Here is a 27,508-nt window from a genome sequence, read left to right as displayed (position 1 = left end):
AACAAGGCAGATTATTATTTAAGCAGAGGCCTGGTGGCAATTTTCAAAGGTTTGATCCACGTTTTCAACTCCTGACTCTTGGGCATCTTATCTGCAGGACCCTACTGCTTCGATTTCAGTAAGAATTGGCTGCTTCCAGCCCCACAAGCCTCCCAAACATGTTCCTGCTAACACAAGATAGCCATCCTGGAGCAAGGACCTTGCTCATTTGCCAGATCCTCACCCAGCCCAACACGATCCTTATGCACACACATAGATTCTAGACTCATCACAGAGCAATTGTTAAAGAGTGGATGACAGCTGTGGGAGAGAGAATGGACTTTAATTCTAACCTGAAACATGTGGGCTGCAAAATGCTGCTCTTGGTTAGGAAACACTGTTTTTCCTGAAGCTGTCTTAAAATTGTGTTGTCCAACCCTGAATAGATGAAGTTCCACCTGAACTAGAAGCAGGCAGAGCTGTGGCAAGAAAAAACAACCCCCAAATCCACAGTGTTACCTTTTTTTAACCACTTTATTTGTGTGTGTATTTCTATAAACATTTTATCTACTGGCTGTTTCATAAACCTTAAAAACAAACCTTCCTACCCCCAAAATACAATTAACCCAGCCTGTCGGTCAGACAACAGTGATGCTGCCAGGGCAGGTAGGTGGTATCTCCAGACAACCTCCTACTGGGTGCAAGCCAGCGAGAAGCTCACTGTGTCAGATCCTGAGCGTCTGAGTGATGGAGAGGAGACAAGTTTAAAGACGTGGTTGCTGCTTTTCTCCGCCAGGGATGCGACAGGAGAGTAGAGGGAGGCAAATGAAGAATTTTGTTTGATGGAAAGTCAAGAGTCCGACGAAGGGGTTGCAGCGTCCGCTTGCAGGATCAGATGTGGTGACCTCAGCAGGCTTTGGAGTGGCCTTGCAGGCTGTGTCAGTGCTAGGGACTGAAACTGATCAAAACCACTTATTCGTTAGAAATGACCCAAATGCTCCTTCAATGCCTTGTTTGCCAGGTGCAGGTGTGAGCAGCAGGCACTGGCTGTGAGTGGCTGGCTCACTTGTGGGTGCTGATTCCTCGGGGTGGGTGAGCCCAGCTGTAAGGCACGACAGGAAGGACAGATGGGGCATCAGGGGTGGCCCAATCCAGCTGGGTGACCCAGCAGTCATTGCCAAGTACCCTGTTGTCCCAGAGGAAAGCACCGTGTCGCACGAGTGATGTGGGGCAGAGCATAGCCTTTCAGTTCCCCACATTCATGTCTGCACCGTGGACAAGCCAAACCAGGCGGAAACAGACGGCCAGGAATCCAGTGCCCAGGAGATCCCCCAGGGCAGTGAGGTAGGGGATGGAGAAATTATCCGGATCCAGCGCCTTCCTCCACATCAGGCGCACAATTAGGTCAGCCACATAGAGCAGGATTCCCACCTGAGGAGAGGCAAGACAGGCCCTGCTGTGAGGCAGCAAGAAGGTAATAAAGCACAGCCCCCCTCAGCGCACAGCCAGAATGATGTGGCCACGGCCAAGGTACCAGAGCTAACAGGGATCACCAAGAACTAACACTTTCCCCAAAGAAGGGCTGTTTCTGTGTGGAATGGAGCTGCGCTGGGATGGGTGCAGCTGGCGCGTGCCCTTGGGCACGGCACTGCCCATGGCGTGGGGACCACGCTTGAACTGCTCACTAGCACTGCGTGACGAAAAACAGGAGTCTGGTCAGACCAAAAGCATCTCCCAAAGGTACAGTTCCCACTTCCCACGCCATGAATGGCAGTGCTCCTATTCACTCCATCAGAAACAGGGCTGCTGTGAATATGCAGGCAGCCCCAAAGGATAGGTTTTGTAGCCAAATTTTTTCTTTTCATCCTTTTTTTTTCCATTAGAAATTCAGATCATGTCTACTTTGTTTTTCCTAAAAGTCTCAGTGGACAACTGGAGTTTGAGTCAGTTTTTACATCAAAGTCATCCCAAGCAGCACTGACACATTAAAAAAAGGAAATAATTTCTTTTTTTTTAATCTCAACAGTTTTAAAATCTTTGTTGTGATTTCTTTTAATGCCTATTTCATTCCTGATTCTGATAAACAGATGGAGGAAAAAAATACTTCGGTTAAAGATTAAAAGACTTAAAGTTAATTGGATTAAGAGAGAGAGAGTTTGCACCCCGCATCTCTGGTCCCTCCATGGGAGACCGCAGCACAACAGGAACCAAAGCCAGAGGTGGCATTTCTAAAGGTGAAAACTGAAAGCTGGGTGGGGGAGAGGGAGGAGGGGAGATGGGGGAAGCAAATTAAATAACAGAATCAAAGAAAATTAAGATGGATGGAAACTCAAAAGTTTTATATAGACCATTCCTCTGCCTCAATATAGGATCAAATATGCCCACGTCTTTTCTGACAGTCATTTGTTACCTATGCTAAACAACCCTCAAAGATGGAGATGCCACACACTAAGCAACCACTCTCATGGCTTTTTTTTTTTTTTTCCTGTTCTTCTTCCTAAGGTCTAACATATTTCTGCCTTTTTCCATCTGAAACCCATGGTTTCATGTTTCATCCCCAGTGACCACAGAGAAAATGTTATTCTGTCCCTCCCTACTGAAACTTGGTAGTTTAAAGGCTGTTAACCAGATTTTTCTCAAGCCTCTCTTCTTCGGACTAGCTAACACCAGTCCATTCAATCATTCCTCTGAGGTCATGTTTTCTAGGCCTCTGATCTTTCTCTTTGGACTTCCTCCAGCTGACCCAAACTTCCTCCCTCTCTTTTTTTCTGTCTTTCTTTTTCAAGTATAATGGAGGGGAAGAAAGAACCAGGCTGAGTGTATTCTCCTCTGCTGGCCTCCATGGGAATCTTTCAGAGTCAGTGGTGTTGCTGGGATTCTGCTCTTAACACTGTCATTTATTCTACGTATTTTCATGTCTGGCTCTGGTTGAGGAGTTACCTCAATGCATAAAGAGAAGAATAAATATTTTCCTTTACAACTACGGCTGTGCTGCCAGACTTAGGGTTGTGCAAAGGTCAAGAAAACCGATTGTTTACACACGCAAGGAATTCACCCACAGACACGAGGCTGCTTGTAAGGCAAAGCGAAAAGTCAGCTACCTCACCCTGCAAATTAATGAATCACTGATTTAAAAGGGCAAGTGAAGTCAGAGCCTCTGTGAGTTCAAGCGACAGCCGCATGCATTTCTGAGTGAGACAACAAAGTTTACAGAGCAGGCAAAATAGCAAAAGGGAACAGGCAAAAGCAAATTGGATGAACTGCCCATTGCCTACCCAGAACTTTTACTTTTGAAGGTGAACTTCACAGGCCTGGGTTTTCTCTTCACTTTCGACCCATATGGCCCTGCCCAGGGGGATCCCTAGATCTCCACCTTAGTTAGGTGAAACTGGTTTCCAAAATGAGTGAGGAAACCTGCTGGCTGGGGTTCATAGCCTCTCACTTGCCCCTTATTGGGATGACCAGTGGCAGTCTAGAAACACTCAGGGCTTAGAGACTCAAGGAGTGAACACGGTAAAACAAGGTATCACCTGCAGCAAGAGGTACCTCCTTGCTAAGTGTGTCTCTGCATACTTACTGCATCTCAGCAGATGATGATAACTTGTTCCTCATCTCCTGCTTGATCCCTCACTTGCCCTTAAGAGCAGCCATGCTCATGTGGGAAACCAGACCCTGGCAATGTCAGTGAAGTATTGCTGGATTCATAGAAGATACATGATGCTCGGTAGGATGCGCAATGGAAATGATTGGAAATATGGGCTGCTGTTGGAAATTTTACCGTAATTCCTGTTAGCCTTGAGACTGCTTTGTTTTCATGGTATCTGAGAGGTTCCTTTTGGATGAGAGTTTGGGGTTTACCTGCAGCAAAGCAGCAGTCAGATAGAACATCACAAAGGTGAAGGACAGAGATGTGTGGCCTCCCTGCAGCAGATGGATGGTGTAGAGGAACACGAGGTGCCCTGGGATAACCAGGAGGAACAGGACTCGGGCTGACTTGGAATTCACCTCTGTAGAGGACAGAGACAGAAACAGTGATGACGGCCGTCTGCAGACAGCGGGGGGAGGACAGGACACAGCTGCACATTTTAATGCACAGACTTGGGGCTGTCCCCTCCCACCAACCACATTGCTAACGCCTTTTCTAGATCATGCAGCAATCTGAAGCATTTGCAGTTATCAGCCCAGCAGCTTTGTCTAGCACTGAAACTATGTGCCAAAGACGTGCTCCATGCTGATCCACTCCACTTCTTCCAAACACTCCTCTCAGCTGCTCTCTGCCTCCCACTGCTTCTGCTTTGCCTTGCTGCAACCCACTTTCCCAGTTTTTAGTTTGTTTTAGCAGTAACTCCCAACCTACCATGGAAAATCAAGAGAAACCTGCAATCAAAAAAAGACAACAGACCAGTTTTGCTGATGCTTAGGTTTCCCCACTGCTGAAGATGGAGGAATTGCTGATTTTCAGCAAGGTTATGCTGTATTCACCCCTCCGTTCACAGCTGATGGCTTTAAGCTGGCAGTGGTTAAAATTACTTTCTATTGGATCAAATCTGAGATTCTTTTTCAATTACTTTTTTTAGTGCTCCCTCAAGGTCAGTTTCTTTGCATGCCAGTGAGCAAGTATACCACAAGCTTTTTTTTTTTTTTCAAGCTGCCCATTGCAAAGATGCTTCCTCTTCTATTTGAGTATCTTCTCTGTAAAGGGGAAAGGGAGTCCTGCCTTTGAAACCCACCTAGTCCTTCGCCAACCAGGCTTGATTAAGGAGCTATCTGTGATGACAGGCCTTGAGACATGGACACCTAGGGTTCAAGGTCTACCTGATGAGAAGAATGTGGTGCATGGGTTGGGCCAATTCTGCCTCATCTTGTATGGCAAAACTCCAGGCATGCTCCAGAAGTGCAGGAATGTGGAAATACGGCTGGCCTGGATGGCAACCAGATTCCCTCCAACACCTATGAGGGCAAAACACAGTAAACCTGTAAACCACCTTCAATGCAACAGGAAACATGAGTCTAAAACCTAGCCCAAGATGAGCCAATCTGCACTCACTTACACTTACTGAGAGCAAAAGTGAGAGAAAGAGAAAACTTGATCCCACGTGTCATGGTGATGCTGCGCTATTCACTTGGCAGAACAGTTCTTAAAAATCAGGAAGGCTCCAGCGATCATGTCCTTCTGACTGCTTTATTGAAAACATTTTCCTTTGCTTCCCGGCACTGGCTGCAAAGGCCACGTGGCCTCTAAGGATGATGTAATCACACGTGGTTTGATGCAGTCTGTGAGCAACACCTGGGGAAAGCAGTGCCGACAATGGCAGATGCTGCTCATGGCCACTTCTTGGATTTACTCACCCAGAGAGCCATTATTGTTTAAGAGACAACAAACATCACCGACAGTGATTATATGTCTGGCTGAAGGCATCTAACACACTTGTTAGATAAGAAGGAATCATATGAGAATGAATCAGAGACAAAATATGTTAGGTAATTAAAAGGAAATCAATTCCTTCCAGACCGATTAATTCTAGGAAACATGAAAAAGCAGCTACGTTTGCCAGCAGAAAATAGAGGGATGATGATGCATGGAGCAAACCTTCACCACCCTGCAAATGCAGGGTAGAAATGCCACAGAACAGATAACGGTGAGCCAGATCCTACAGGCTTCTCATGTCTTCCCTTCCTTGAAGAAAGAAACGCTCCATCATTAAACATAGGATTTGCCAGAGTGGAATCAAAATAAAAATACTAAGACTAGTTCAACATAGCTCAAGAGGGGAGCTTTCTGAATCGTGCACTGCCACACTTTGCAGGACTCCCCTGCACATGCAAAGTGAAGAGCTACCTGTGCAAAAACGCAGAGCACTGTGCAACTCCGCCACTAGCTCTGCCAAGCAGGTCACCCGCCCCCACAGAGCGACGTCTGGGTCAATCATTGTTCAACTCAAATTGCTGTTGACGTACTTTCCTAATCAGACCCTTTGGCTAACCATGCTGGAAAGAGTTTGTCAGCAAGGTGGCTGTCTTTATGCAGATTCAGTAAGGTGCCAGCTGGGTGACACCCTCTGACACTGCAAGAGGACACCATGCTTTAAGGGTGGCATAAGGCCAAGCCTGCCCTAGGAATGTGGGTTTCCCCTGGAACGGGCCTGCCCTGCAAGAACGTTACAATAGCAGAAAAAAACCCGGTGGACCCTCAGCGATGCCAGGATCCCCAACAGTTTGTCCTGGCATGTGTGCATATAAAAGTACTGTAAGGCTTTAAACAAATATAAATACACACAGAAAAGACGATATATATTAAAAATCCCTATATATAATCAATATATATAACCTTTTTTTATATATATACACACACACACATCGTCTTAATATATAAATCTTTACCAACAATCTGTATAGGGGATGATTGCACAGCTTAAATTACTGAGTGGAGAGAGACGGGGAAAACTGATTTATTGTGACATCCTTAGTAGGCTTGATGCTATGAAAGTAAAAGTGTCAATGTAGGCCTCAGAGACAACTATCAGATGCCATTAACCTTTCCCACAGCTCTGCCAGGATTTTTCAGCCCTGTCTGCTATTTTGCTCTGGAGATGCTTCCAGATATGAAGTAGGGATGTAATGGGGACCAGTAGCTTCACTTCCACTCATGAAGGGAGCAGGGACTTGAACACAGACCTCTGTGTAGGGGCAACAGTGCGTACCATAACCCTTGGGGAGGAAGGGTAGGTATAAATAAAAGCATGCATATAACCCCCCCAACCTACCATTAATCACAGGTGTGAAAACTGCCATGCCTTCGAAGTTTGGGTCCGTTACAGTTTTGTCCAAGATGAGCCCACCAATGCTGTCAAAAAAGAACAGGCAATGAGGGTGGATCAGTATCTCTTCCCAGGGCAATTCCTACACCGTGAAAACAGCACACTGAGATGAGCTACTGCTTCTTCCTCATTGCCGGGGCTGGACTATACACAATTTAATCCTTTTCTAGCTCAGTTGTCACCAATACATGGCCTTACAGTTTTTGTTAATGGCACTAATAAGACTGGGAAGACCTCCTTGTCCACCCTTGAGCAAAACTGATAGCAGCCAGGGAAGGTTTACCATCCTCCCCAGAAGTTTTGCTACACTTCTGTACTGGTCTTAGTACTTTTTAAAAATTCTTTCCCAGACCTCTGCTGGGCCTGAAAGATGTAGCACAAGGGGAATGGACTACCGGACTCTACATTCACTAGTCTTCTGTCTTTACAGCTGGATAAAAATGAGGCTGAAGTCTATTTGTGATGGTCATCATCTCCCTGTTCAGCTTCCTGGCTTGCACCCACGTGGTGCATGGATGTATCAGTGAGACTTAAAACGGTGACTTGCTTTTTCCAGTCATTTGGGGGCTCCTTATCTGCTATCTCACAGCCCACGGGAGGGCCACCAATGGCTGAGAAGCACTGGACAAATACCCTTTTGCTGTCCCTTCCAGTTTCACTTCTGATGACTTTCTAAATGAGCGTGGGGTCTCTCTGCAGCATGCAGACACGAATGGGATTGGATCAGGAGCAGTTCCTCAGTTTACCTGCTGATGCTCATTGCAACAATGACCGGCTGCCATCCAGATTTCAGGACTTCTGCAAGGGAAGGACTTTGCTTGGCGATAGCAACCCAGAGAGGGATCATGACAATGAAGACAGCACAGATGAGAGGAGAAAGGTATTTCATATCTAGCAAGGAAAAGAAATCCTAAATGAAATGCCCATGGCTTCACAGGTTGCCAAAATCATATTGCACGAAGTCTGGAAGAAAGGTAGCAGGGTTCTCACTCAGACTGAGTTATGTCAGCAGAAAAAATCACATGAACCAAGATACTCCCCACGTAACCACCTCACTCCATCATAGAAATCCATAATTAATCCCTGAAACTCACTGCTAGAGGATGTGTTTGAAAATCAGCAGGATTCAAAGTAAGTTATATTTGAAGATGAGCAAGTCTCCAATTCCATCTCCTACCGAGCAAGACAAAAAGTTACAAAATTTCTGGCTTCAGGGTACTAATCAAACAGCAGGGCAAAGGGGAATCTCCTGTGTGCAAGCTGTATCACACAACAGACACCTCACGCCTTCACCTAAAACAAGTAATAGGAACTTCTGGTGGCAAGCTAGCAGAATTGTTGAGCAGCTGGTCTGCTCTATAGGAACAAATGCTCTTGCACATATAAGCCAGCTAAGATCCAGGGTTTCTTTTGTGCTAGCTTACATGTGTTTCCATTAGGTACTTCTTCCATTCAGCAGGGGCATAACCTTGAAGTGACCTTTAGAAGCAAAGGAATTAAAAAATAAGTAGATGTGCAGCACTAAAAGAAAATAAACATGACTCAGAAGCATGAGAAACACCTTCAAGCAATGGGGATGATGCCAACCCTTTTGATATAAAAATGCTTCTTCAACAAAGCTCTCCATCTGGTCTCTGTGTTGGGGCCAAAGGCAGTGGGTTGTAATGCAGACTTTGCAGGTAATCTGGGAGACAGAGCAGGCTCAACGTGTGCATTTTTCAAAATGACATTGCCAGGGCCTCGGGCTACCTGGATGAGATAGCACTGATGTGACAGTGTCTTCCATAAATCAAGGGCTCTTACACAAAGAGGTACACTCTTTACGTGTGGCTTTAGTGGACACAAACGCAACCACTTCTGGGGTCTAAATAGCTGCTGTTTGGTCAGTGCACTGTACCACCTGGAGTCATTTAGGACAGATGGGTTGACAGATTTAGCTGCTGTACTGGATCACCTGCCTCCACCCTTTGCTGTTTTGAACAATTAATTCCCTCTTAAATAATGTAGAGACAGAGCACTGGAGTCTATCAAACCTTATCAAAGCCCACAGAAAGACTCCTGGTAGGATGAATAAGACTTCAGTCTCCACATTCCAGTTCTGCTACATTCTCTCACAGACATCCCATAAGCAAGCTGAAACCCTCTGGCACAGTTTGCATCTCTATTATGCAGGACTGGGAAGGACCAGGGTTGATTTTTAAAAGATTGAAAATCTTCATTGGCAAAAGGGTAAACCGCAGAAGGAGGCAGTGCTGCATCAGATGGCACACAGTACTCCAAACTTTACAGACTCACCAGTATTTTTGAAGAATACATTTTGGTAGGACCCAGAAGTTGTCACAGCATCACCTGTCCCTTACTACCCACTGGGGAGGGAAACTGATTTATTCAACCACCATCAACAGTACTTTCCTCCTACCTGCTTTACTTCATGCTCACAATGACTACGTGTCTGTATGCTGAGTATTTTCTGAGTATATCCACCTCAGGAGAATATTTAAACTACTGTGAAAACACCACAAATGCTCTCTGGTCACAACCATAGAGGTTATCATGTTCTGCCATGTGTTCCCTGGGAGATGTTATCAGAGGCACAGCAACTGAAAGACAAACTAGCTTTACAGAAACAGGTGTGATGGCATCATGGAAAAAGCCTGTTAAAAAAAATGCACCTCTGAAGCTCAAGGAGGACTGGACAGAATTGATTTGTGGGCCTTTCCCTGCAACTCCTGCTTTTTCGCTCCCTCATTTGCTGGCATATGGAACAAGTTACGCAAACTGAGAACAGCTGCCTCACTGCTTCTACTCACAGTCTGAAGCAACAGTTTGGGTTTCAAATGGTATTGGGTTTGCTGGATCTTTTTATTTTCCTGTTTCTGTTCTAGCTTAGGTTCATGGTAAATAGCCTAGCACTTAACAAGCAACAGCTAGGCATATATCACCAAGCTGCAACAAGTTTTGAGCTTTTCAACGTCAACAGGTACCCAAGTCTTTGCCAGCCAGTAGCACAGCTAACCCCATAGCCACAACTCCTACTCACAGTCCTGTGAGCATAAAACAATGCAGCACTGCCTCCTTCCCTCCCATTTGGTAATATCTTGTTCATCCACAACTCTCCACATGAAAACATACAAGCATATTCTACAAATGCCAAAACCCTGAAATCGCTTTGTAAGGAAGAAGCTGCTATTACCCATGCACAGAAAGTAGTTACGCTTGACTAGCAACAGATGCAGGAATGGAGTCAGTGTCACGTGTCAGCCTTCTGTTCCAAAGCTATGAAGTACACATTGGTCACTTCTTTAACAAATCCCAGTTGTGTTTCTCAGGCTCTGCCTTCCCGTTTGCTACTAAAAAGGAACCTGGAAAAAGCCTCTTTGGTCATTTTTCTGCCCCAAGTGGCATGACAGCCTCTATTCTGAAACGCCCCAGAAATGGGTAAGTGCCCTGCAATAGTTCCACGTGATTTCATCCCTCCCTTGCTGAGCTGCAAATCCCTGCTAAACACCATACCTATGTATTTGAAGAGCGTACTGCTGATTCCTGCCAGCAGGGAAAGGGTTATCAAGTCACCAAGGCTTGCTGCTATGGGTGTGGCCACATTGTCTGGATTGATCCCAACTTTCCTTGCTCCGATGATCACACCAATCATCACCAGACCTAGAGAAGACACAGAACTGGCATCAGAGAATGCACCCTGCTGCGTTTCACCTCAGAGCTGCTGTTCTGGTTCCCAGAGGGATGCAGGGTCTGGGAAAAGCAAGAAGTAGATTGCCCATAGCGGTACCACGCAGCTGGAGATTGGACATCCCCAGGAATTTGTCCTCTTGCTTTCACCATCCTGAAGGGCAGGACTCTGCCCTTATGAACTGCACCAATGGCCCAGAGGCACATAAGCAAATTCCAGTGATCAAAGGAGATACCAGCAGGCAGCTCAAATGTAGAAGCTCCCCTCCTGAGCAGCCTAATCTTTGCTGCGTTGAAGCAGGACCAGGCACGAAGCACACTCATAGATAAGCACACAGCAGGCATGCAGCAGCCTCCTGGTGCCATCCCCTGCTCTGAATTCCACAGCACAATGATATTTTCCATATTAGACCAACATTTCTCTGAGTTTGAGCCACCGAGGAGCAGCAAGCTTCCTTACAGTAGCCTGAATTAGCCTTTCAGCCTGGCCAACAGACAGAGCCCTCATTTCCCAGAGTCTTTGGGGCTGCTTTAATTTGCACTGGGTAGTGCTGATGCTGTGAGCAGCTCCAGAGTCAAGGTGTTATGGAGGTGGCCCACATTACCTCTCTTCCCCTGTCCTCTGAGCTGCACCTGCAAAATTCAACTGCTTTTCAGCATTGTTAGAGAGGAAGTAAGTTTTACTTGCCCAGGTAAGTTAATGAGCACAAACCCCAAACCCTGATGAGCATGTGAGAAACCCTCAGCCATCAGATCTCTCACAGGCCTGTAAAAGAGCCACCCGGAATAAACCCTGCCTGGCCAGCCTACATCGCTATGTGACTAGCGAAGGCAGCCTTGAGACAAGACACATGACATCTCTCCAAAGTCCTTCCATGGCTGACTGGATGCACCAAAGGAAGCCTGAGAAATGGTGGCTCCCTCCAGCTCACAACCTCTCTGTGCCTGTTCACACAGGCTCACCAAAGCTGAGCATGCACAAGAGCATCAGCTCTCCCTTAAGAAATGCCATGTGTGCACCTTCCCTGATACAACATCATCCCTTATACTGAAACACAGCCTCACACAACATGGCATTCTCCACAGAAGCCCTCCCAGACACCCACACTCCCCTCCCCACAGCACAGTTCATGCTGCTTCCCTCCCTGGTCATAAAAATAGCAGCTTCCCATCACACACACCCACACATAGGCCGCCTGTGACCATATCCAGGGAAGAAACTAACGCTAGCTGAAAGCCTGTGATGGTATGGCAACAAAGCCTCTCTGTATTACTCTGAGCAGGGAGATTGCAGGGAAGAGTTTAATGAAAGCTGGGCTGCTGTTTTTCTCTTTTAACAACTGCTTCATCCCATGTTTTTCATCAAAGGCATCTACAATCACCCTCTGACTCCAGCTTCAGGATACGTACTTGCTCTAACTTGTCCCTTCCATTTAGAAAACTTGCTGCATCCAGCTCTGCCAGCTCCCTCTATTCAGGGTATCATGCTGCCCTCGTATGGCAGACCTACAAACCGATCTTCTGCAGGCGACAGAATAGCTCCTACCTGCTCGCCCGCTCACGTTTCCTTGCAAGGGGAATAGCCGGGGGAGAGGAGTGCCTGGCTCAGAGCTCACAGCAGGCGAGGCACAGGGCTGGCCACAACCCTCTGCAGGGTACTGGGTGACCCAAGTCCACCTCGAGCGTGGGCTGGAGTTGCCTGCTAACAGACTCTCAACATCCTGCGTTGTGCACGGCATTAGCTCACTCTCCCCTAGCAATGCGCCAGTGTAGATGACTAACATGTCACCCAAGACACATGGAGAAAGTGCGCACGCACGTGTGTACAGCCACGCACAACATGTGGCATTTTTTGTATCAGGCGAAGCGGAACATTTTGATTGCCGCTGTGGATGCCAAGAGCCCAGTGAACAACAGAACCTGGGAGAAGAGAAGCAAAGGCAGGATGCAGAGGGGTTGAAAGCACAGACATAGGACTAATGCTCCCTGCACCCCTCCTCCCTATGCCACACCAAAAAGTTGTTGGCTGGGCCTCCCTGGCAGAAGGGACAGTTTTTTCCGCACCCGAGTGCTGAATGTTTGATCTGAGGAACCACAACAACTCACCAAGAGAAAGTGCAGCTATAAAGGCCGTGGTCACACTGCTTGCACACAGCACGGCAGCCTGGCTCAGCTCCACAGAGCCCTTGGAGATGGCTCCCAGGATCACAGCAGCAACAGCAGCCAGAAGTCCCACCACAGTAGCCTGGACCTGGGGGCCAAAAGACAGCTGGTGAGCCATCACCCACATCTGCTCCCAAGCAGTCCTGGCTCCATGCAACCACAGCATTGCCACACAGCTAGGAGGGCAAAGCCTTGCAGAGATACTGAGCGCTTAAGTATTTAAGCAGCATCCCTGTAAGGCTCCACTAGATAAAAAAAAATTCCTGACAGAGTTTGGAGAAAAACTCTGGAGGTCTGCAAAGGGCAGATAACATTTCAGCAAAGGACGCTGAGTCCATCAGCAAAGGAATAGCCCTGGTCAACACAAAAACGGGCTCCCCATCAACACAGCACTCCTAGCAAGCTGAAAGCTGTATAAGGAGATAAGGGAAAGCACACAGACGCTTGCTGCAAGCCCTGTGGCCTTGCCATGTGCAACCTCTAGGCTGGTTGCTGGATTTTAACAAGCAGAAAGAGCTACAAGAGGTACATTTGTCCCATCTCTCCCCTCCTGCCCAAGGCTGATTCCCAAACACCACCAGTAAATGACAGGCTTTATCTAGGGGCTGTTGTGAAACAGGGATTGTGTCGCAGCTCCCCCTGCAAAAGGAGCTTTTTTCATTATTTCCGTTTGTCCAAAAAGGAATGGATGTCTAGATGTGTTTTGCAGCTAAACTACAAGCTCCAGGCCCACACAGAGCTTTATTAGAGGTCAAGTCCTTGGTTTTGCCTGGCTCTATTGAGAATACCTGCCCCAAATCAACAGCTCTGGATCCAGCACTGCTGGGAACAGGTGCTGTTGGGCTGCAGCATAGCAAGAGAAGGGGGGCTTTTTCCTCTCCCAGCTGAAGTGACTCACCTGGATAAGGGCTAAATTGCAGGTGGCCATTTTCCATTGCTTCTGGGCATCATCCATCTGTCCTGTGTTAGCCTAGGAGCCAAGAGAGACAGGCTGAAACCGGTTCCTGTAGCACAGGTGACTGCTGAAGGCAGTTTCCCTGTGGGAAAGGGGCTGCTAAAGCCAGAGGTCAGCATCTCCCAGCCTTTCCTGCACTTCCTTCTGGACACATCTCTATCATGCTCCAGCCCCGTGTCCCAGGGCGATCAGAGGCTCACATGGAGGTGCAGAGGGATTATGGGGTACCCAGCTAAAGGTGGAGCAGGCACATCCACCCCATCCCACACAGACCAAAAGCTGAACAAATTAAACGATTTTTCCTCTTTCATTCCCCCTAGATTTCTCTGTTAAGCTCCAATTTCTCCCGAGAAATACAATACAAACGTCCCAAAGTAAACAAAACTGCTTAGGGAGATAGGCGAGATCAAATCCAGAGTAGCAGAAGCTACTGCAGGTCTCAAGAAGCCTTGGTTTGCTCCCTCCAAGGCAGGGCTTCTGGGAAGCTCTGGGTCTCCCAGTACCCACAGAAAAGCAATCCAGTACTGAATCTGGCAGCTGTGGAGCCCTGGCTTTTTCTCCTTCATGTGTCACAGGGCCCCAGATATCAGCAACTGGCTACCCAGGGATTAATTCACCTTCAAAGTGCAGATGGAAATTCTCAGATCCAGTTATAAAATGAGGGCACACGCATTATTTCACCACTCACACACCACTAGCTTCTATTTAGCAGAAAAGGGCATGTCTCATACACACAGTGTGGTTATATAAATGCAGAATCTCCTGATGTCTCCTGGTAATCCCCATCCCTGATACACACCCCCAGCCCCACCGCCGCTGCCTTGTTAACACTCACAGCAGTAGAGAGCCTGGATGCCAGCGTCATCTCAAGATTACCCTTCAGGCCAACCAAGGCAGGAACCAGGATAAAAACTTCTGTAATTGTCCGAAACACATCCCAGTGCTGGAAGAAAACAAAGGCAATGACCTCAGTTTGTGATGCTGACCAGTCCGATGCTGTTGCTTCGAAGGGGGGTGGGTGCCCACCTCGCCACCTCCTCTAAAGGTGTCTGCTATGCGCATGGGACAGATACTCCCTGGGCTGGTTGCGTTTTGGGAGTGAAGGAAGGAATATTTAGTTCGCAGTATTATTTCTGATCTCATGCACAGCAAAGCACTATCCTAACAGGGAAGGAACTTTCTTCCTGAAGGCAGCACAAGATTTTGGAAAGCCACAAATCAAAATGTGCCTTTAGCATTAGCCAATAACAATATGAAAAATAATTAGGGTTTGCAAGCCAGATTAAATACAGCATGCTCTTCCATCCTTTGTACTGACACTAGATACAGGAACGCCTATTGCTATCCAGACTTGTAAGAATAAACACTAAGATCTGGAAATGATCTAACAACAAAAAGTTGTGTCTGTCTTTTTTTACCAAACTTCTAACTAAGCATCTAAGACTGTTTGTGGGAGGGAAGGAGATTTTTGTATCTCTTCTCCAGAGGCAGTTCCTAAATCTTCCTGTTACCAAGCATGCTCCCAACACAGCTGGAAAAAGGATTTTGGATTAAGATATCCCATGGGCCCAAACTGCTGCGCCAATATCTTGATTATCATTGCTCCTCTGAAGCTGAACTGTATAAAGTTGTTAAATCAGCTGCAACACTAGAAATTACCTGAAACTTAAGAAACTTTATTAACATGTCTTCTCCAATTTATCTACCATATAGTGCCTTGAAACATAATTCATTCACTTCCTGTGCATTCAAGGATGTTAGCAAAGTCACACTGTAGCCAGAGAGGGTCACATCAGGATAAAATCACAGAACAAGGCAGCTTGCCATGAAGTAAAACCAACTAGCCCAACTTCTACGACCAGAATACAAGAAAAAAAGAGCAGCTGCAACGAGTCAGACCAAAGGTCCATCTAACCTATCTTTATCTCTACCAGCAGTCAAATTCAGGTGTATAAAACAAGAACCTACAAGTATGACAAGTATATGGGATAATTCTCCCGTATATTTTCCAGCCTATGACTATCTGCAACAGGGTACTGAGCTGGTGCTTTTTCTGCACACTTAACAGTGTTCAAAGGATTTCTCTTTCAGGTATTCATCCAGTCCCTGCCCTTCAACCCCTGTGCCCTCCTGTGGTAAAAATTTCTAGTTTAGCCACACGTGTGAAGGATCAATTTGTTCATTAACTCTAACTTGTCACTAGCTATTATCATGTGATGGTCCCAAATTCTGGTCTTGGAGGACAAAATGAACAACAGGTCCCTGCTCTTCTTCTCCACAACCACTGGGATTCTACAAACCTGAAAATCCAGGAGGCTGGACAGACCCGGTAAACGTTGACACGTTCAGCTGTCAGCCTTGTTGGGAAATACAAACAGGGTGTAACGGCTCAGTGTTTTGCACCGGCTGTGCTGTGGGAAGCTGTGGGTAGCCGGTGGTGTGGCTGTCTGCTGGGAAGACCTCACAGCTTCCTTCTGAGCCAGGATGAATGAAAGTGGGGCTGCGCCAGACTTGAGCACATTGTGCAAGACACCCCTCAGAGATGCAGATAACAGGCAAAACATTATCATCACTATAAAAAGGCACATTTCCTGGCAGTGGTGACCTAGAAACAGGCACGTTTCAAAATGTTAAAGGTAAGTTACTGTTGAGTAAGTTACAGACAACATGACAACAGTCACCTTATTTGACACACTACAATTTTGTTTGAATCTGTTAACATGGAACTTAAGTACCTGAGAAAAGCTAGGGGCGGACATCTCTTTTAAAGATTCAAATCCCCCTCTCTCCTCTCTCTTTAATTAAGAATAAAGATCCAAACACCTCTTTGACACCTTCAAAAGAAAGAGGAGAAAAAACAGACTTCGCAGTCACAATGTACAAAACCCCAATCATTTAAAATACACAGGCATGCGGACATTCATATTTCAGACCTTGCATATTTTGCACGTAAAAAGACTTATAAATAAAAAGCAACAGCAGCACACAACTGTTTGTATTTTTTGTGCATGTCACCTTCAGGAAATATGACTTTGTTGTATCAATGTAAGCTCCAATCCTTGCATTCATGATGAATTCTGCAGGTCTCAAGCCATCATAACAGAAGTTTCAGCATATGAGGTATGATTTTTTGGGACTGTGCCTTACATATAATTACACTGAAAGGCTTTGAACAATTAGTAAAGAATCATACAACTGTACTAATAAAAAAAGCTGACTTAATTGCCTCCATTTGAGTCTCATCAGTGACTCACCAAGAGCCTAAGGACAGATTTGTAATGATTTATACCACAGTAGCCAAGACATTGTGTTGGGAGACTGCAGAAATACAGAATAAAGAGATGATCCCTGCGCCACTGCCTTGCAGGACTGTCAGCTGGAGAAGCAGGTGAATGTGGCAGGTTAGAGCTATGCAGGCATGGAGCTGCCTAAATGAAAACAGCTGGATTAAGTCTAAGAAGCATCCCTGCCCTCTGTGATGAGAAGTGGCCTAGAAGGAACAGAAGCGTTCCCTGCAGCTTTGCAGACCCACACAGGGACACTAAGCCAGAAAGAAACTGTTTCCCACTTCACGTCCCCACAATGGAGTTACAGCCCTAAAGCTCAGCTCTGAAGGAACTTGGTTACCCCAAGATCCACTGCAGCTGGTCCCTGTGCCAGCTGGATCTGCTCACAGTGTCCCATCGAGGAAGAGGGGCTATGATGTACTGAGACAGCCTCGCCAGCTGCAGCCTAGCCCCACTGTCCCTCCTTACACTGTCCTCACAGTCCCAGCCGTGTCCTGGTACCTCTCCAGGGCATCTATCCTCCCATGGCAGCAGCTAAGAAACCTCAGAGGTTTTCCATTGCCCTGAACAAGTCAACAGAAAGATCAAAAGATCCTGCACTATAAAATGCAAGCCAATTCAAAATCTCTTTCAATGCTAATCATCTCATAGGCTTTTATCAACAAAGGACAGGGATATTTTATATCTGTGACTTTTATTTGGACCATGTCCCACTGCAGTGGTGTGGAAGGGGAGCATGAAAGGGAAGCTTTCCTGAATTCTCTGATTTGAAATTTGATCATCCAGCTTCAGCCTGATTCTTCACCTTACTGTAAAAGAGTTGGCCAAACATTGGCAGGGCCCTGCAAGGTCTCCAGCAATGCCAACCACCCCGGAATCCAGATCAACCGGCTGGCCAAGGATCACTGGAGCAGAGGCGGAAATGTCCAGCAAGAAAGGATCTGTGCCATGCTACCAGCCCTGCACAGAGGCTGTATCATCAGCACAGCCAAGAAGAGAAAACGGAGAAAACAGCAAATGGCTATCTGTCTGGACATCCTTTTATTACAGTATGAGAGACCCAGGTTTGAGCCTTGGAATCAGCTGGGCTAAACAAATCACTCTTGTTGATTTTTTTAAATTTTTTTTTGTTGTTAAAGTAACATGAACAGTTCTTGGTTGCATCCCAGGACAGGTCAGAAACTGCTAAAGTCCTGGAAAGCGTGATAGGACACTGACATGCAATTTGCACTTCCTTTTCCTCTTTCCAACAGCAGCCCTGCAAATGAGAAGGCCAGCTGGACCCCCAGCAGAAAACCACATTATTTCAAGATATTTTGTATGTAACAAGGGCAGCACCATTAAACTCGCATGTATGCTCTAGATACTATCCCTGAGCTTGCCCATATATCTCCCTGTCAAAGGCAGACAGTTTCCTGAGAATGTTTTGCAGTGACATAGGGCAAAGCATTCCTCAGGCAGACCATCCCCTGAAAAATGGACAAATCACAGACTCCTGGACTAGAAAAACCTGTAGTTTCAGTAGTGTGAACCCTCATGATTACTAATAAGGGTCTTATGGTACCTGGCCTCAAGCAAACAAACTTAGTCTCAGGTCTTAGCTGGACAGGACAGTGAGTTTCTAGCTCTCACACTTGCAAGAAGAAAAGCTGAAAATAAGCAGCTCAAAGACAAAAGGCACAGAAGAATAATTCAAACGTTTAAAGGCTAAGATCTCTGGATTTTCCCAACTACTAGTTTTGGTTTTAAATATGGGGTCGTTGATACCATGGCAGCTTACCTCACTAACAAATTTTCCATGCCAGTTGTGACTCTCGGTGCACTAGCTCCCTCCTCAGGGAGCTGAACCCACTGGCTGATGGCTTCTATTTCAACATGGTTGGTAACACCTTCACCAAAAAAATACACTTCCTATTACTGTACTTCATGCACGACCCCATTTCTAAGAGTCTAGTGAAAAAGTACACAAAGTAGATGGCACTCTGGTATTTAAAGGACACATGCAATGCAGGTATACATGGCTTGCGCTTTCCACCAGTTTGGATGCAGTTACATTTTGGAACAGAGCCCAATTCTTAGCAAGCCCATATTATTTCTTTTAGACAAAGACCTATTCACCTGCCAAGGGTATGGAGTGGGCACGTACTATGTTTTTATCCTTCTCTGAGATAACTGCTAACTATTAACATAACATCTTGGGTAGTTTGCGAACTTCTGTAATGCTGCAAGACAGGTCTGTGCCTAAGCACAGCACAAGGTGGAGACGACAAACAACAGTGTGCCACTCCAGTTAACCCTTCTTTGATATTCCTTATATTCCCTTTAATTCAATTTCTCTGCCTTCTTTGTTTCTTCCAAGGCAAGAAAAAAGAGCAAGGTACTGTCTTTCCAAACACTTAAGTATCCATATTTAGCTTCTGCTCTGGTACTAATGCCAGAGAATCCAATGTACTCCAGTGAGCTCAGAGTGCAGGATATATCCTTGGGAAACTCTGCCAGCCTTTTGATTTGTAAATCCACTGGCATGAGATGCCCAAACTATATCAAATTTTGCATTTCTATTTGTGCCACTGGTATAAAGTAAAGACAGATGGAACAGATTCTGGTTGTGGGCACAATGGTGTAAATCCAGCAGCACTCCTTGGAAGTCAATGGAAGTTATTCCAAATTTACACCCACCTCAGAATCTGGCCAAGAAGCACTCAGTTCGTAGGCAATGCTAATCTTTTTATGCTGGCATGCCTCTCATCACAGTATCTAAATACCTTCTAGACCAAAGATTACATTAGGTTGTTTGCAAAGAACTGAAAGCACAAAGTTGCCTCTAAGTGCAATAGGTAGTTAATAACAACCTCGACCTAGATCTCCTTATCAGCAGTTTTGAGAAGGAAATAAATAATATCATGCAATAGGGGAATATGCTGCAGTCTGATCTCAGTTGCTTCATAGCAGTCATCACTGAAGTGTTTAGCTAGATACAGTAAAGAGAGCACCCAGTGTAACGCACCGAAGACAGCATCAGGCAGCCTGTCTGAAAGCCACTATCCCATTTTACAAGGAGCCCATGTACTGATCTAAAGAAGATGGATAGTGTCTCTCTAGCACAGGAAAAGCCGACAGCCATCCTGCTGACTGTCTGCTAGGACCATGCACACAAAACCCAAAAATGCACAAATACTCAAGGTCAGTGAATTAGTCGTCCCCCCCCCTCTCACTATAAAGGTGCCTAACCACATGTACCTACTTGAACAACATCCATCAAGAGGCCAGCAGCTACCATGCCCAAGCCAGCCAGAAGGAACGGCACGAAAATCTGGGAGGCAATGGAGAATGAAGTCTCTGGGAGAAATCCACTGGCCGACCTGGTCAACTTGCAGGTGAAACCTCTCAGCTTCTTGCCATGGAAGCACAGTTCCAATTGTAACTGGGTGACCACCATGGTCAAACACCGTTACCCCATGCTCAGCAGGGCAAATGGGGGAGATCAGGACATCACACAGATCCTCCTGGTAGCTCTCTTCAAAGTAGAAAGTATTTTTCCTCAAACTACAGCAATGATGCCAAATTGCTTTAGCTTCTTCTCCTCCTAGGAGCACGTTCCAGAGGGTTGCAGCAAGGCTATCCTCCAAAACTGAATCAGCTGTGTTGAGCCCAGGTGGCAGCAAACTTGACAGACACTATTTCTCCAATTTATATCCGGGGGGGGATTAAAAAAGAGAAATGAAGATTGCAGAGATGTCTGTGGACGAATAGAAATGAGCCCACACCCCATTCAGCTCCCACCACCTCCGTAAAAACCAGTAAGACCTGCTCAGGCTACAGCACTGAAAGAGTGACAGGTCATGCAAGAATCCCTCAGCATGCTCAAACGCACTAGTGTCCTTTCTCCTCGGGTTACATTTCTTGTTGGAGTGTGGCTCGCCTTTGAAACGATGGTTTAATATGTAAGCCTGCTGTGAACCAGCCCCAGTTCCCTCACTCCTACCACAAGCAACGCTGAACTTTTCTCATTGTCCCAAGTCTGAGGAGGTAGGGAGTTAACCAGGATCCGTTTTGCTCTCTTTCAAGGTGAAGAAAGGTCAAGGAGAACATGAGTCCACATTTCTCACAGCTGATGATATTATGCAGGTCTCATCCCCAGGCAAGTGACACAGCTAAGCCAGCCGGTGAGAGATCTGCCCTTCTAGACCCCAGCCCCTCTTGTCCCCTGGAGGTCTCTGCAGGATGTAACAATCGGTCTGTGCCAGCTACACCTCTGAATGACTGGCTTTCAGGGGGAAAAAAAAATATACCCAGAGAACCAGCCAATAAGCTTCAAAAGCGAACACCCTTATCTGCTGTCATCACTTCAACTTTCTGCTAGTTTGCAAAGGCCGAGATAAGAGTCATAGCCAGAGCTTATTTAAGGTAGCTCTGTAATCTCAGTACACCACAGGCAAGGGAGAGAAAGGGTGAATGTTTCCATGGCATGCTGTGAGCTGGTTTCCCTTCCCATCCTAAAGTGAAACACACTGCTTCTGCATACTCCCAGAAAGATACTGTCTTCAAGAGAGGGGGTCTGGGGTCTCACCCAGAGTCTGCATGGTCACACAGCTAACACAAGGTCGAGAACCAGAGTTGCATCATGGCCATGTACAGCCAAAGAATTTGTATCCTGCTCAGTAAAGACTTCAGCTCAAAGCCATGCATGCGGGGAAGGTTGGGGCTCCTTTCTAATAATTAATTTGGGCAAACTGATTGGATCAGAGGGTCAAAAAGCTTTAAAAGCACAATTTAGGATGGAAGGGTATAGGATTAGTTTAGTACGCTGGTAACTGAGCTTTTCCACTATTCAACCACAGGTTCAATCCAGCCATGCCCCAGTGAAGACAAACGAGTGAAAGCAAGTATTTAGGCAGGCACAAAAGATACAGGTTTCTCAGTCCAGTTCAAATTCAGCATTTAAATTGCATCGCCTTACTTACACTTTTTGTACTAATCAACCCCTTCTCTGACACTCTCTGCAGAGAGACGTAAAGATTAATGGCTTGTGGACTCTGTCCTTGTGACAGGGTCCCCAGCTTGCAGCTAAATGCATTGGCAGGGTGGGACAGAACAAGACCTGCTTTTGCCTTGCAGATAAACAGGGAACTGAGAAGCTCTCAGCTATCTGGACAGTATATTTATTTTGGTGTGAATTCACACAAACCAAAGCACGAAGCCTAATGGGCTGAGATGGCAGAGCAGATCTCGCTGTAAGCATGGCGGCATGGAAAACAAGCCCTAGCTACAGATGGGAGACTCCGTCCTTTGCTGTTTTCTAGGTTAATATTTTGGTACAGCCCCTGAAGCTTTCTCCACTCCTAGCTGGCTTGGTGTGTACATGTGTCTCTTCCACCTAACAATGGTCCGGATAGTTGAAAGCTAACAAGAGAGTACATTTCAGCTAATCTAGCTAGAAAAAAAACCCACAACAGCCAGAAGAGGGAAGATAATAAAAATCCTGCAATAACCACACATGATCCAACTTCTTTATACCACCCAGGAACTAAGAAGTGACAGCACGAAGGCCCAGTTCTGGTTAAACACTCACAGAGGCTTCGACGAAATAAAGGACAATTTCTGGACAACTACTACAGGTTTCCAAAGGTCTGATAATGTGCATACCTAGTCCGATATACCACTGTATCTGCTAACTAGATTGTTGACAGGCAGCAACATTAATGTAAAGGAAATATTAATGAGCCTGAATGACTCAAATGCCATTAAAAAAACACAGCAGCAACACATCCTGTACTAAAGCGTCAGCCTGGCAGGGTTTATGAGTTTATCACGCTCTGGCTCTCCCTGTTTCTAAGCAAGCACCATAAAAAGCCTTCAACCGATGAATCAGTACGCAGAGAAGGTAATTGGTTCAGGTGACCTGCACGTGTACACTGGGTCATTTTATCATGCATTTAAGGAGCCTCTGATAAAGATCCGTACCATATTTGTCAGCAAAGAGATGCATCAGATTTTCCTGGCAAAGAGGTATACCATATTTGTCCACAAAGAGATGCATCAGATTTGAGAAGAGAGCATTGCTGAACAGCAAGAAAAATAATGTAACTAGTTGGGGAAAAAAACCCACCACCTCATGGCTGCAACACCCGTCGTGGCAAAACCTGGGGAGGTACACTGCTGCCAATCTCTGCAACAAACAGGCTGTATCCCTATGCTTGCAAACTAGCCAATGGGTGTAGAATTATCCAGGAGGAGCCAAAGCCTCTTTGGTGGGCCCTGACCTTGATCTAGGGCCCCCATCCACTGCCACAATACAAAAAACCTACAGAAAGACAAGTGCCAAAGAGCACAATTTCAGATGTACCTTATCAACCCCACAAAGAAGGGACAGGGATACCACTGAATGCTCTTACAACATGGCAGAGTTAGCAACACGGTGCTGTTCCAACACCTTAGACTCATGGGAGGATGATGCTTTTCAGCGACCATACGTCCCCGTTGTTGGGAGTACTATCACTCCTGACTCTGCTAGTTCTCTCTCAGATCAGGCTGTGCATTTTTCTTTCTTACCTTGCTCCTCTCTTCCTCACTTTAGGAGAAAGAGAAGAAAGTGTATGTGGAGAAACTGAGAGTCCCTGGGGCCCAAAGCCTCACAGCATCTCCTGTTGCCCCACAGAAACAGCAGCAGCAGCAGCAGGGGCAGAGGCCAGGACTAGCCTAGAAAGGAAGGGCAGTTCCTAGCAGCAGTAAGTCCATGATGAGACACACTCAAGTAGTCCACCATCATGCATGAAAAGTCGCTGTGCCAAAGGCCTGCTTTTCCTATGACATGTAGCGTGGGTTGATTTCCCAGGCTCTAAACACTAACATGAAAGCTTTGTGAGCTCTTTATTTGCACAAAACAGAAACCAGACTTTTGTGGTTTCAGAGGAGTATGAGGTTTGCTTCACATTCTGCTTATATTAGTAGCCCAGTCCTTTCCAGAAAAAAAACCCCAAACCTCTAAGGGAAGAGTATTGACAGAAAAACGTTCCTTCAACATCATAAACCCATCTGCAGCCTACTTCACACTTTAATGCATAACAATAAGAGATAATATGCATTTAATGTCAGAGATCCATAAGAATGGGCAGATCTGAACGGTCTGAAAAATAAAAATCAAAGTGGATGCTCAAGGCTCAAGATTCTCAGAATGACATCTAAGAAGACAAGAAATAGTTTGCCACTGGGTTCTGGATTTGCCTTGGTGGTTTTGGATCTAACTAGACGTTCTGCTGGCTATTGAGTACACGCTAAGGTCAGTTAAGGATACTATGTCACTCTTAAGCCTTTACAGCTCTTCTACTTAGGGTGATCAGCCCAAGGCTAATAGCAAAAGAACACAGCTCCAGATTTGTGAAAGTTGTCAATGCAAGCACAGTAGTTTCAGTGTCACTGTATCAGATAGGTCAGGGCAGCCTGACACAACAGCTAGCTAGTCAAATAATAAGGGTTAATAAAAAGCCACACAGCAGTGAGAGTCACCTAGAGTACAAAGGCATAGCAATTTATAATCCGGAAATTAACTGCAGCTTTAAACTGTCTAAAATTAGGTGCTCACCACTACCTTAAAGCTCTGAATTGCTGTTCCATAGGAGAAAAGGTCTGGTCCTGACTGTCACAGAATCAGAAATTGGACTGGAAGACTGAGTCATCCTGCTACAAGGCCTTAGAAAAGGATGTGGTACACAGGCTGGGCCGGGCTGCTTGGATGAAGCATTGACACGGGCTGGCTGGCTCCTTGCACAATGAAGCGGGGGATGCAGGACTATCCCGGGCTACATCCAGGATACAGCCGTATCTACTGCAGGGAAGTGCTAAGCCACCAGAGCCCTTAAGGCTGCAGCTCAGCCACTCTCTTCCCAGGATCAAGGTGAGACCCTTGCATAGGACTGTACTTTCCTACAAAAATGTCTCAGAACCTTTGTATGCTCTTTAGTACCATATTGTCTTTTATCTCTAGAGGTGAAAAAGGGCCCGAAAAGCACCACACATGGTCTCCTGATATCTGCACAAAAGCATGTAATAGCTGACTTAGAAGGACATGTTGGCACATAAAACTGCTGCAAATTCTTGTTTATTTTGCCATCCCCAGAGCAAATTCCCTGCCTCTGAAGAAAACTCCCCCACTTATCCCACGCTAGGTACACCTCAGATCAGTTTCTTTCCCTTACCTGAACATAATCCAAAACCATGCCTGCCAAGACCATGCCAAGTCCAGCTAGGAGGTATGGCAGGAGCACTTGCAGGCAAATTGAGATTGCTGACTCTTCCCACGACTTTGCCATGGCCGCTTTCTCCTCAGCCAACCGCTTCTGCTGGGCATGCAGAGAGACATCCTCTGTCTCCTGGCTGCCAAGCCGGCTCTCTCTGTGTTTACCCTTACTCTTTGCTTTATGCCTGGATCGCTCTCCATTCCTAGTCCTGCCCTCTCTTCTCCGATGCCGAACTTCCTCACCTTTCATGGTGGCTTTCTTGAATCTTTCAATCTTTCAGAGTCTTTCTGAAAAGAAAAAAAAAAAGCTAGTCAGAAACAATAAGATAACAAAAAGAGGCATCAGATGGGTCAGAGACAGGAAACCCATCAGTATTTTGTCCACTCTGCTAACCTGATGGCAAATGACCACCTGCTCCCAAAACCCTAGATGCTTTGCTGACCCAAATACTAGTACTTAGTTTACCTTCAACTTTGCACAGTGTCAAATCGTTCTCCCTTTCTGCAGTTACACCTCTTCCTAGGCCTGTGTTCACACTTGGGCAGCATCCTGGTTCTCACCCTGAGAAAGCCCGGAAGGATGCAGAAGGTGCTGCAAACAGCCTGAATTCTGGACCTACCAGCTCTCACACTGGGAGTCATGAGAACTGAGGAGCGCAGAAGAATCCAACCCCTTTTGGGATCTGACCCCTAACCACGAAATGGTAGCAGTCCACGTCCTAGTATCCTGCAGTCCAGCAAAGGACCAGCATCCCTAGCGTAGCAGAGGTGTGTAGTATGCCTAGTACCTAGCACAGTATGGCTAGCTGTCCACCACTGCTCCGTAACAAGGTAATTATTTGATCTTCTTTCTAATCTGGATATTTTTTCTTCCTTCTGCACCTTAGTTGACATGCATGCACTATGTGACTCATCTATCTACGGAGAAGCTGCCACAACCCCACGGCATCTTATAAGTAAAAATAAACATGCAAAATTGTGACCAGTCACCTTTTCATGCCATCACATCTCATTTCTTGATATAACTCATTCATCCTGCCTGCCCCACTGCTGGCCCAGGCAGTGCCCCGAATCTTTCCTCATCACCTCCTGCCATCACTCAGCCAGGTTAACGGCTGGCCGGTGCTCTCTGATGCTTTCATTTTCAGGATGGGCCCCCAAAGGTCTAAGTCCCTGCACCACCCACCCCAGGTAGGAACAACCCTCTTCTTGGCCAACATCTGGGGAGCAGAGGACACTGCTAGGAGGCCTCAGTCAGGGCTGCGGGGGAGGGAGAAGGGATGGACAACGCAAAGTCCCCCTCCGCGGGAGGAGGAAACCCGGCCCCGTTCCCCCCGCAGCGCTTACCGGCTCCTTGCCCCGCCCGTGGCTCTGCCCTGCGCGGGGCTCTGCCCGCAGGGCCGCGGGCGCAGCCGCGACGATGCGAACGCGGAGGCGCCCGCCACATCTGGGGCGCGGCTCGGAGCCCGCCCTGAGCGGCGGCCGCGGGTTCGAGCCCGGCCCCCGGCCGCGGAGGCGGCGCGGCGCGGTGAGTGGCAGCCGGCGGGCCGGCCCCGGCGCCGGGCGGTACCAGGGCGCACGCCCGGGCCGCTCTCTGCCCCACGGCAGCTGCTGCTGCAAGCCCCGCTACGGTATCGCTGTTATATCCCTCGCTGAACCCCAGCTCGGAGCGGGCCGGGCAGGGCTTGCAGCGGGGGCTGGAGGACTCCCAGCAAGGAGGGAGGGCTCCTGCTCGGGACACAGCCCCCCTGGAAAGAACTCGGGGTACGGGGTGCCAGGGATACCTCCTGCCGCCCCGGAGCCCGGGCGGGTGTTACCGGAATGGGTGACAACTTCCAGCGCGGACAGAGCACGCAGGAGGCTGCAATGAAGAGCTGAGGAAACACATTTCCTCAATGTTTGCTTGGCTTCCCCCCTCCCCGCTCGCTCATATTTTGGCATTTGCAAGAGCTCTCGTTTTGCAAGCTTCCTGTGCAAAAGCCTGCCTCCACCACAATCACAGCAAAACTCCTCTTGATGTGTCTTTTTCCCCCCTCCCATATTGAATCAGCATGTTAGAAATGTGATTACAGCGTCCATCACATTTAAGCACATAAATCTCATTAAGCACTTAAGTAAGTGTACTCATGCAAGTCTCCCGAATCATGCTGTTCAAATTTCCAGAACAATTGAGGATATTAAATCATACCTCAGTACCAGAGCAATCTTACATCCTGCTGAAGTCTCTCAGATCTCATGCTACACTAAAGGGCACTTACTGATAAAATGGTGTCTCTGGGCCTGCAAGCTCTGGCTCCAAGCAGGGCACACCAAAGGGAGTTGAAGGTTTTTCTAAGTGACAGTAACGAAACCTTGCAGCTGCTTCGTACGGAGGGTGCGCATT

The 27,508-nt window shown here is 46.8% G+C and overlaps 1 protein-coding gene across 9 annotated transcripts; it reads right to left on the bottom strand.

The window, feature by feature from the left end:
• Window positions 1-494: 494 nt before the first annotated feature.
• SLC41A3 (solute carrier family 41 member 3) lies at window positions 495-27,508 on the bottom strand. 9 transcript variants are annotated; one of them, XM_055804316.1, is made up of 11 exons: window positions 27,314-27,508; window positions 25,085-25,413; window positions 14,438-14,545; window positions 13,546-13,617; window positions 12,591-12,735; window positions 10,311-10,457; window positions 7,544-7,688; window positions 6,744-6,823; window positions 4,795-4,929; window positions 3,838-3,986; window positions 495-1,410 (listed from the first exon to the last, which is right to left on the bottom strand). In XM_055804316.1, the coding sequence occupies exons 2-11, from the start codon at window positions 25,373-25,375 to the stop codon at window positions 1,225-1,227; spliced, it is 1,458 nt and encodes a 485-aa protein (XP_055660291.1). In that variant the 5' UTR covers window positions 25,376-25,413; window positions 27,314-27,508; the 3' UTR covers window positions 495-1,224. The 9 variants fall into 9 exon arrangements, 7 of the variants coding, with proteins under 7 accessions (XP_055660291.1, XP_027649867.1, XP_005230055.1 ...); XM_027794066.2 differs by lacking the exon at window positions 27,314-27,508 and adding an exon at window positions 26,910-27,009; XM_005229998.4 differs by lacking the exon at window positions 27,314-27,508 and adding an exon at window positions 26,473-26,622.

This window comes from Falco peregrinus, chromosome 5, assembly GCF_023634155.1.
Source record: "Falco peregrinus isolate bFalPer1 chromosome 5, bFalPer1.pri, whole genome shotgun sequence".
Lineage (NCBI taxonomy): Eukaryota > Metazoa > Chordata > Aves > Falconiformes > Falconidae > Falco > Falco peregrinus.
This window is presented reverse-complemented; position numbering and strand designations above follow the sequence as displayed.

Bases quoted from the DNA above. Each gene is read 5' to 3' on its own strand.
- SLC41A3 (XM_055804316.1), bottom strand. From the start codon at position 25,375: ATGAAAGGTGAGGAAGTTCGGCATCGGAGAAGAGAGGGCAGGACTAGG. The intron at 10,458-12,590 runs GTGAGTTGTTGT...TGTCTTCTCTAG, and splicing joins TATAGCTGCACTTTCTCTTG to GTCTGGTGATGATTGGTGTG. The intron at 7,689-10,310 runs GTATGGTGTTTA...TTTCCTTGCTAG, and splicing joins TACGCTCTTCAAATACATAG to ATATGAAATACCTTTCTCCT.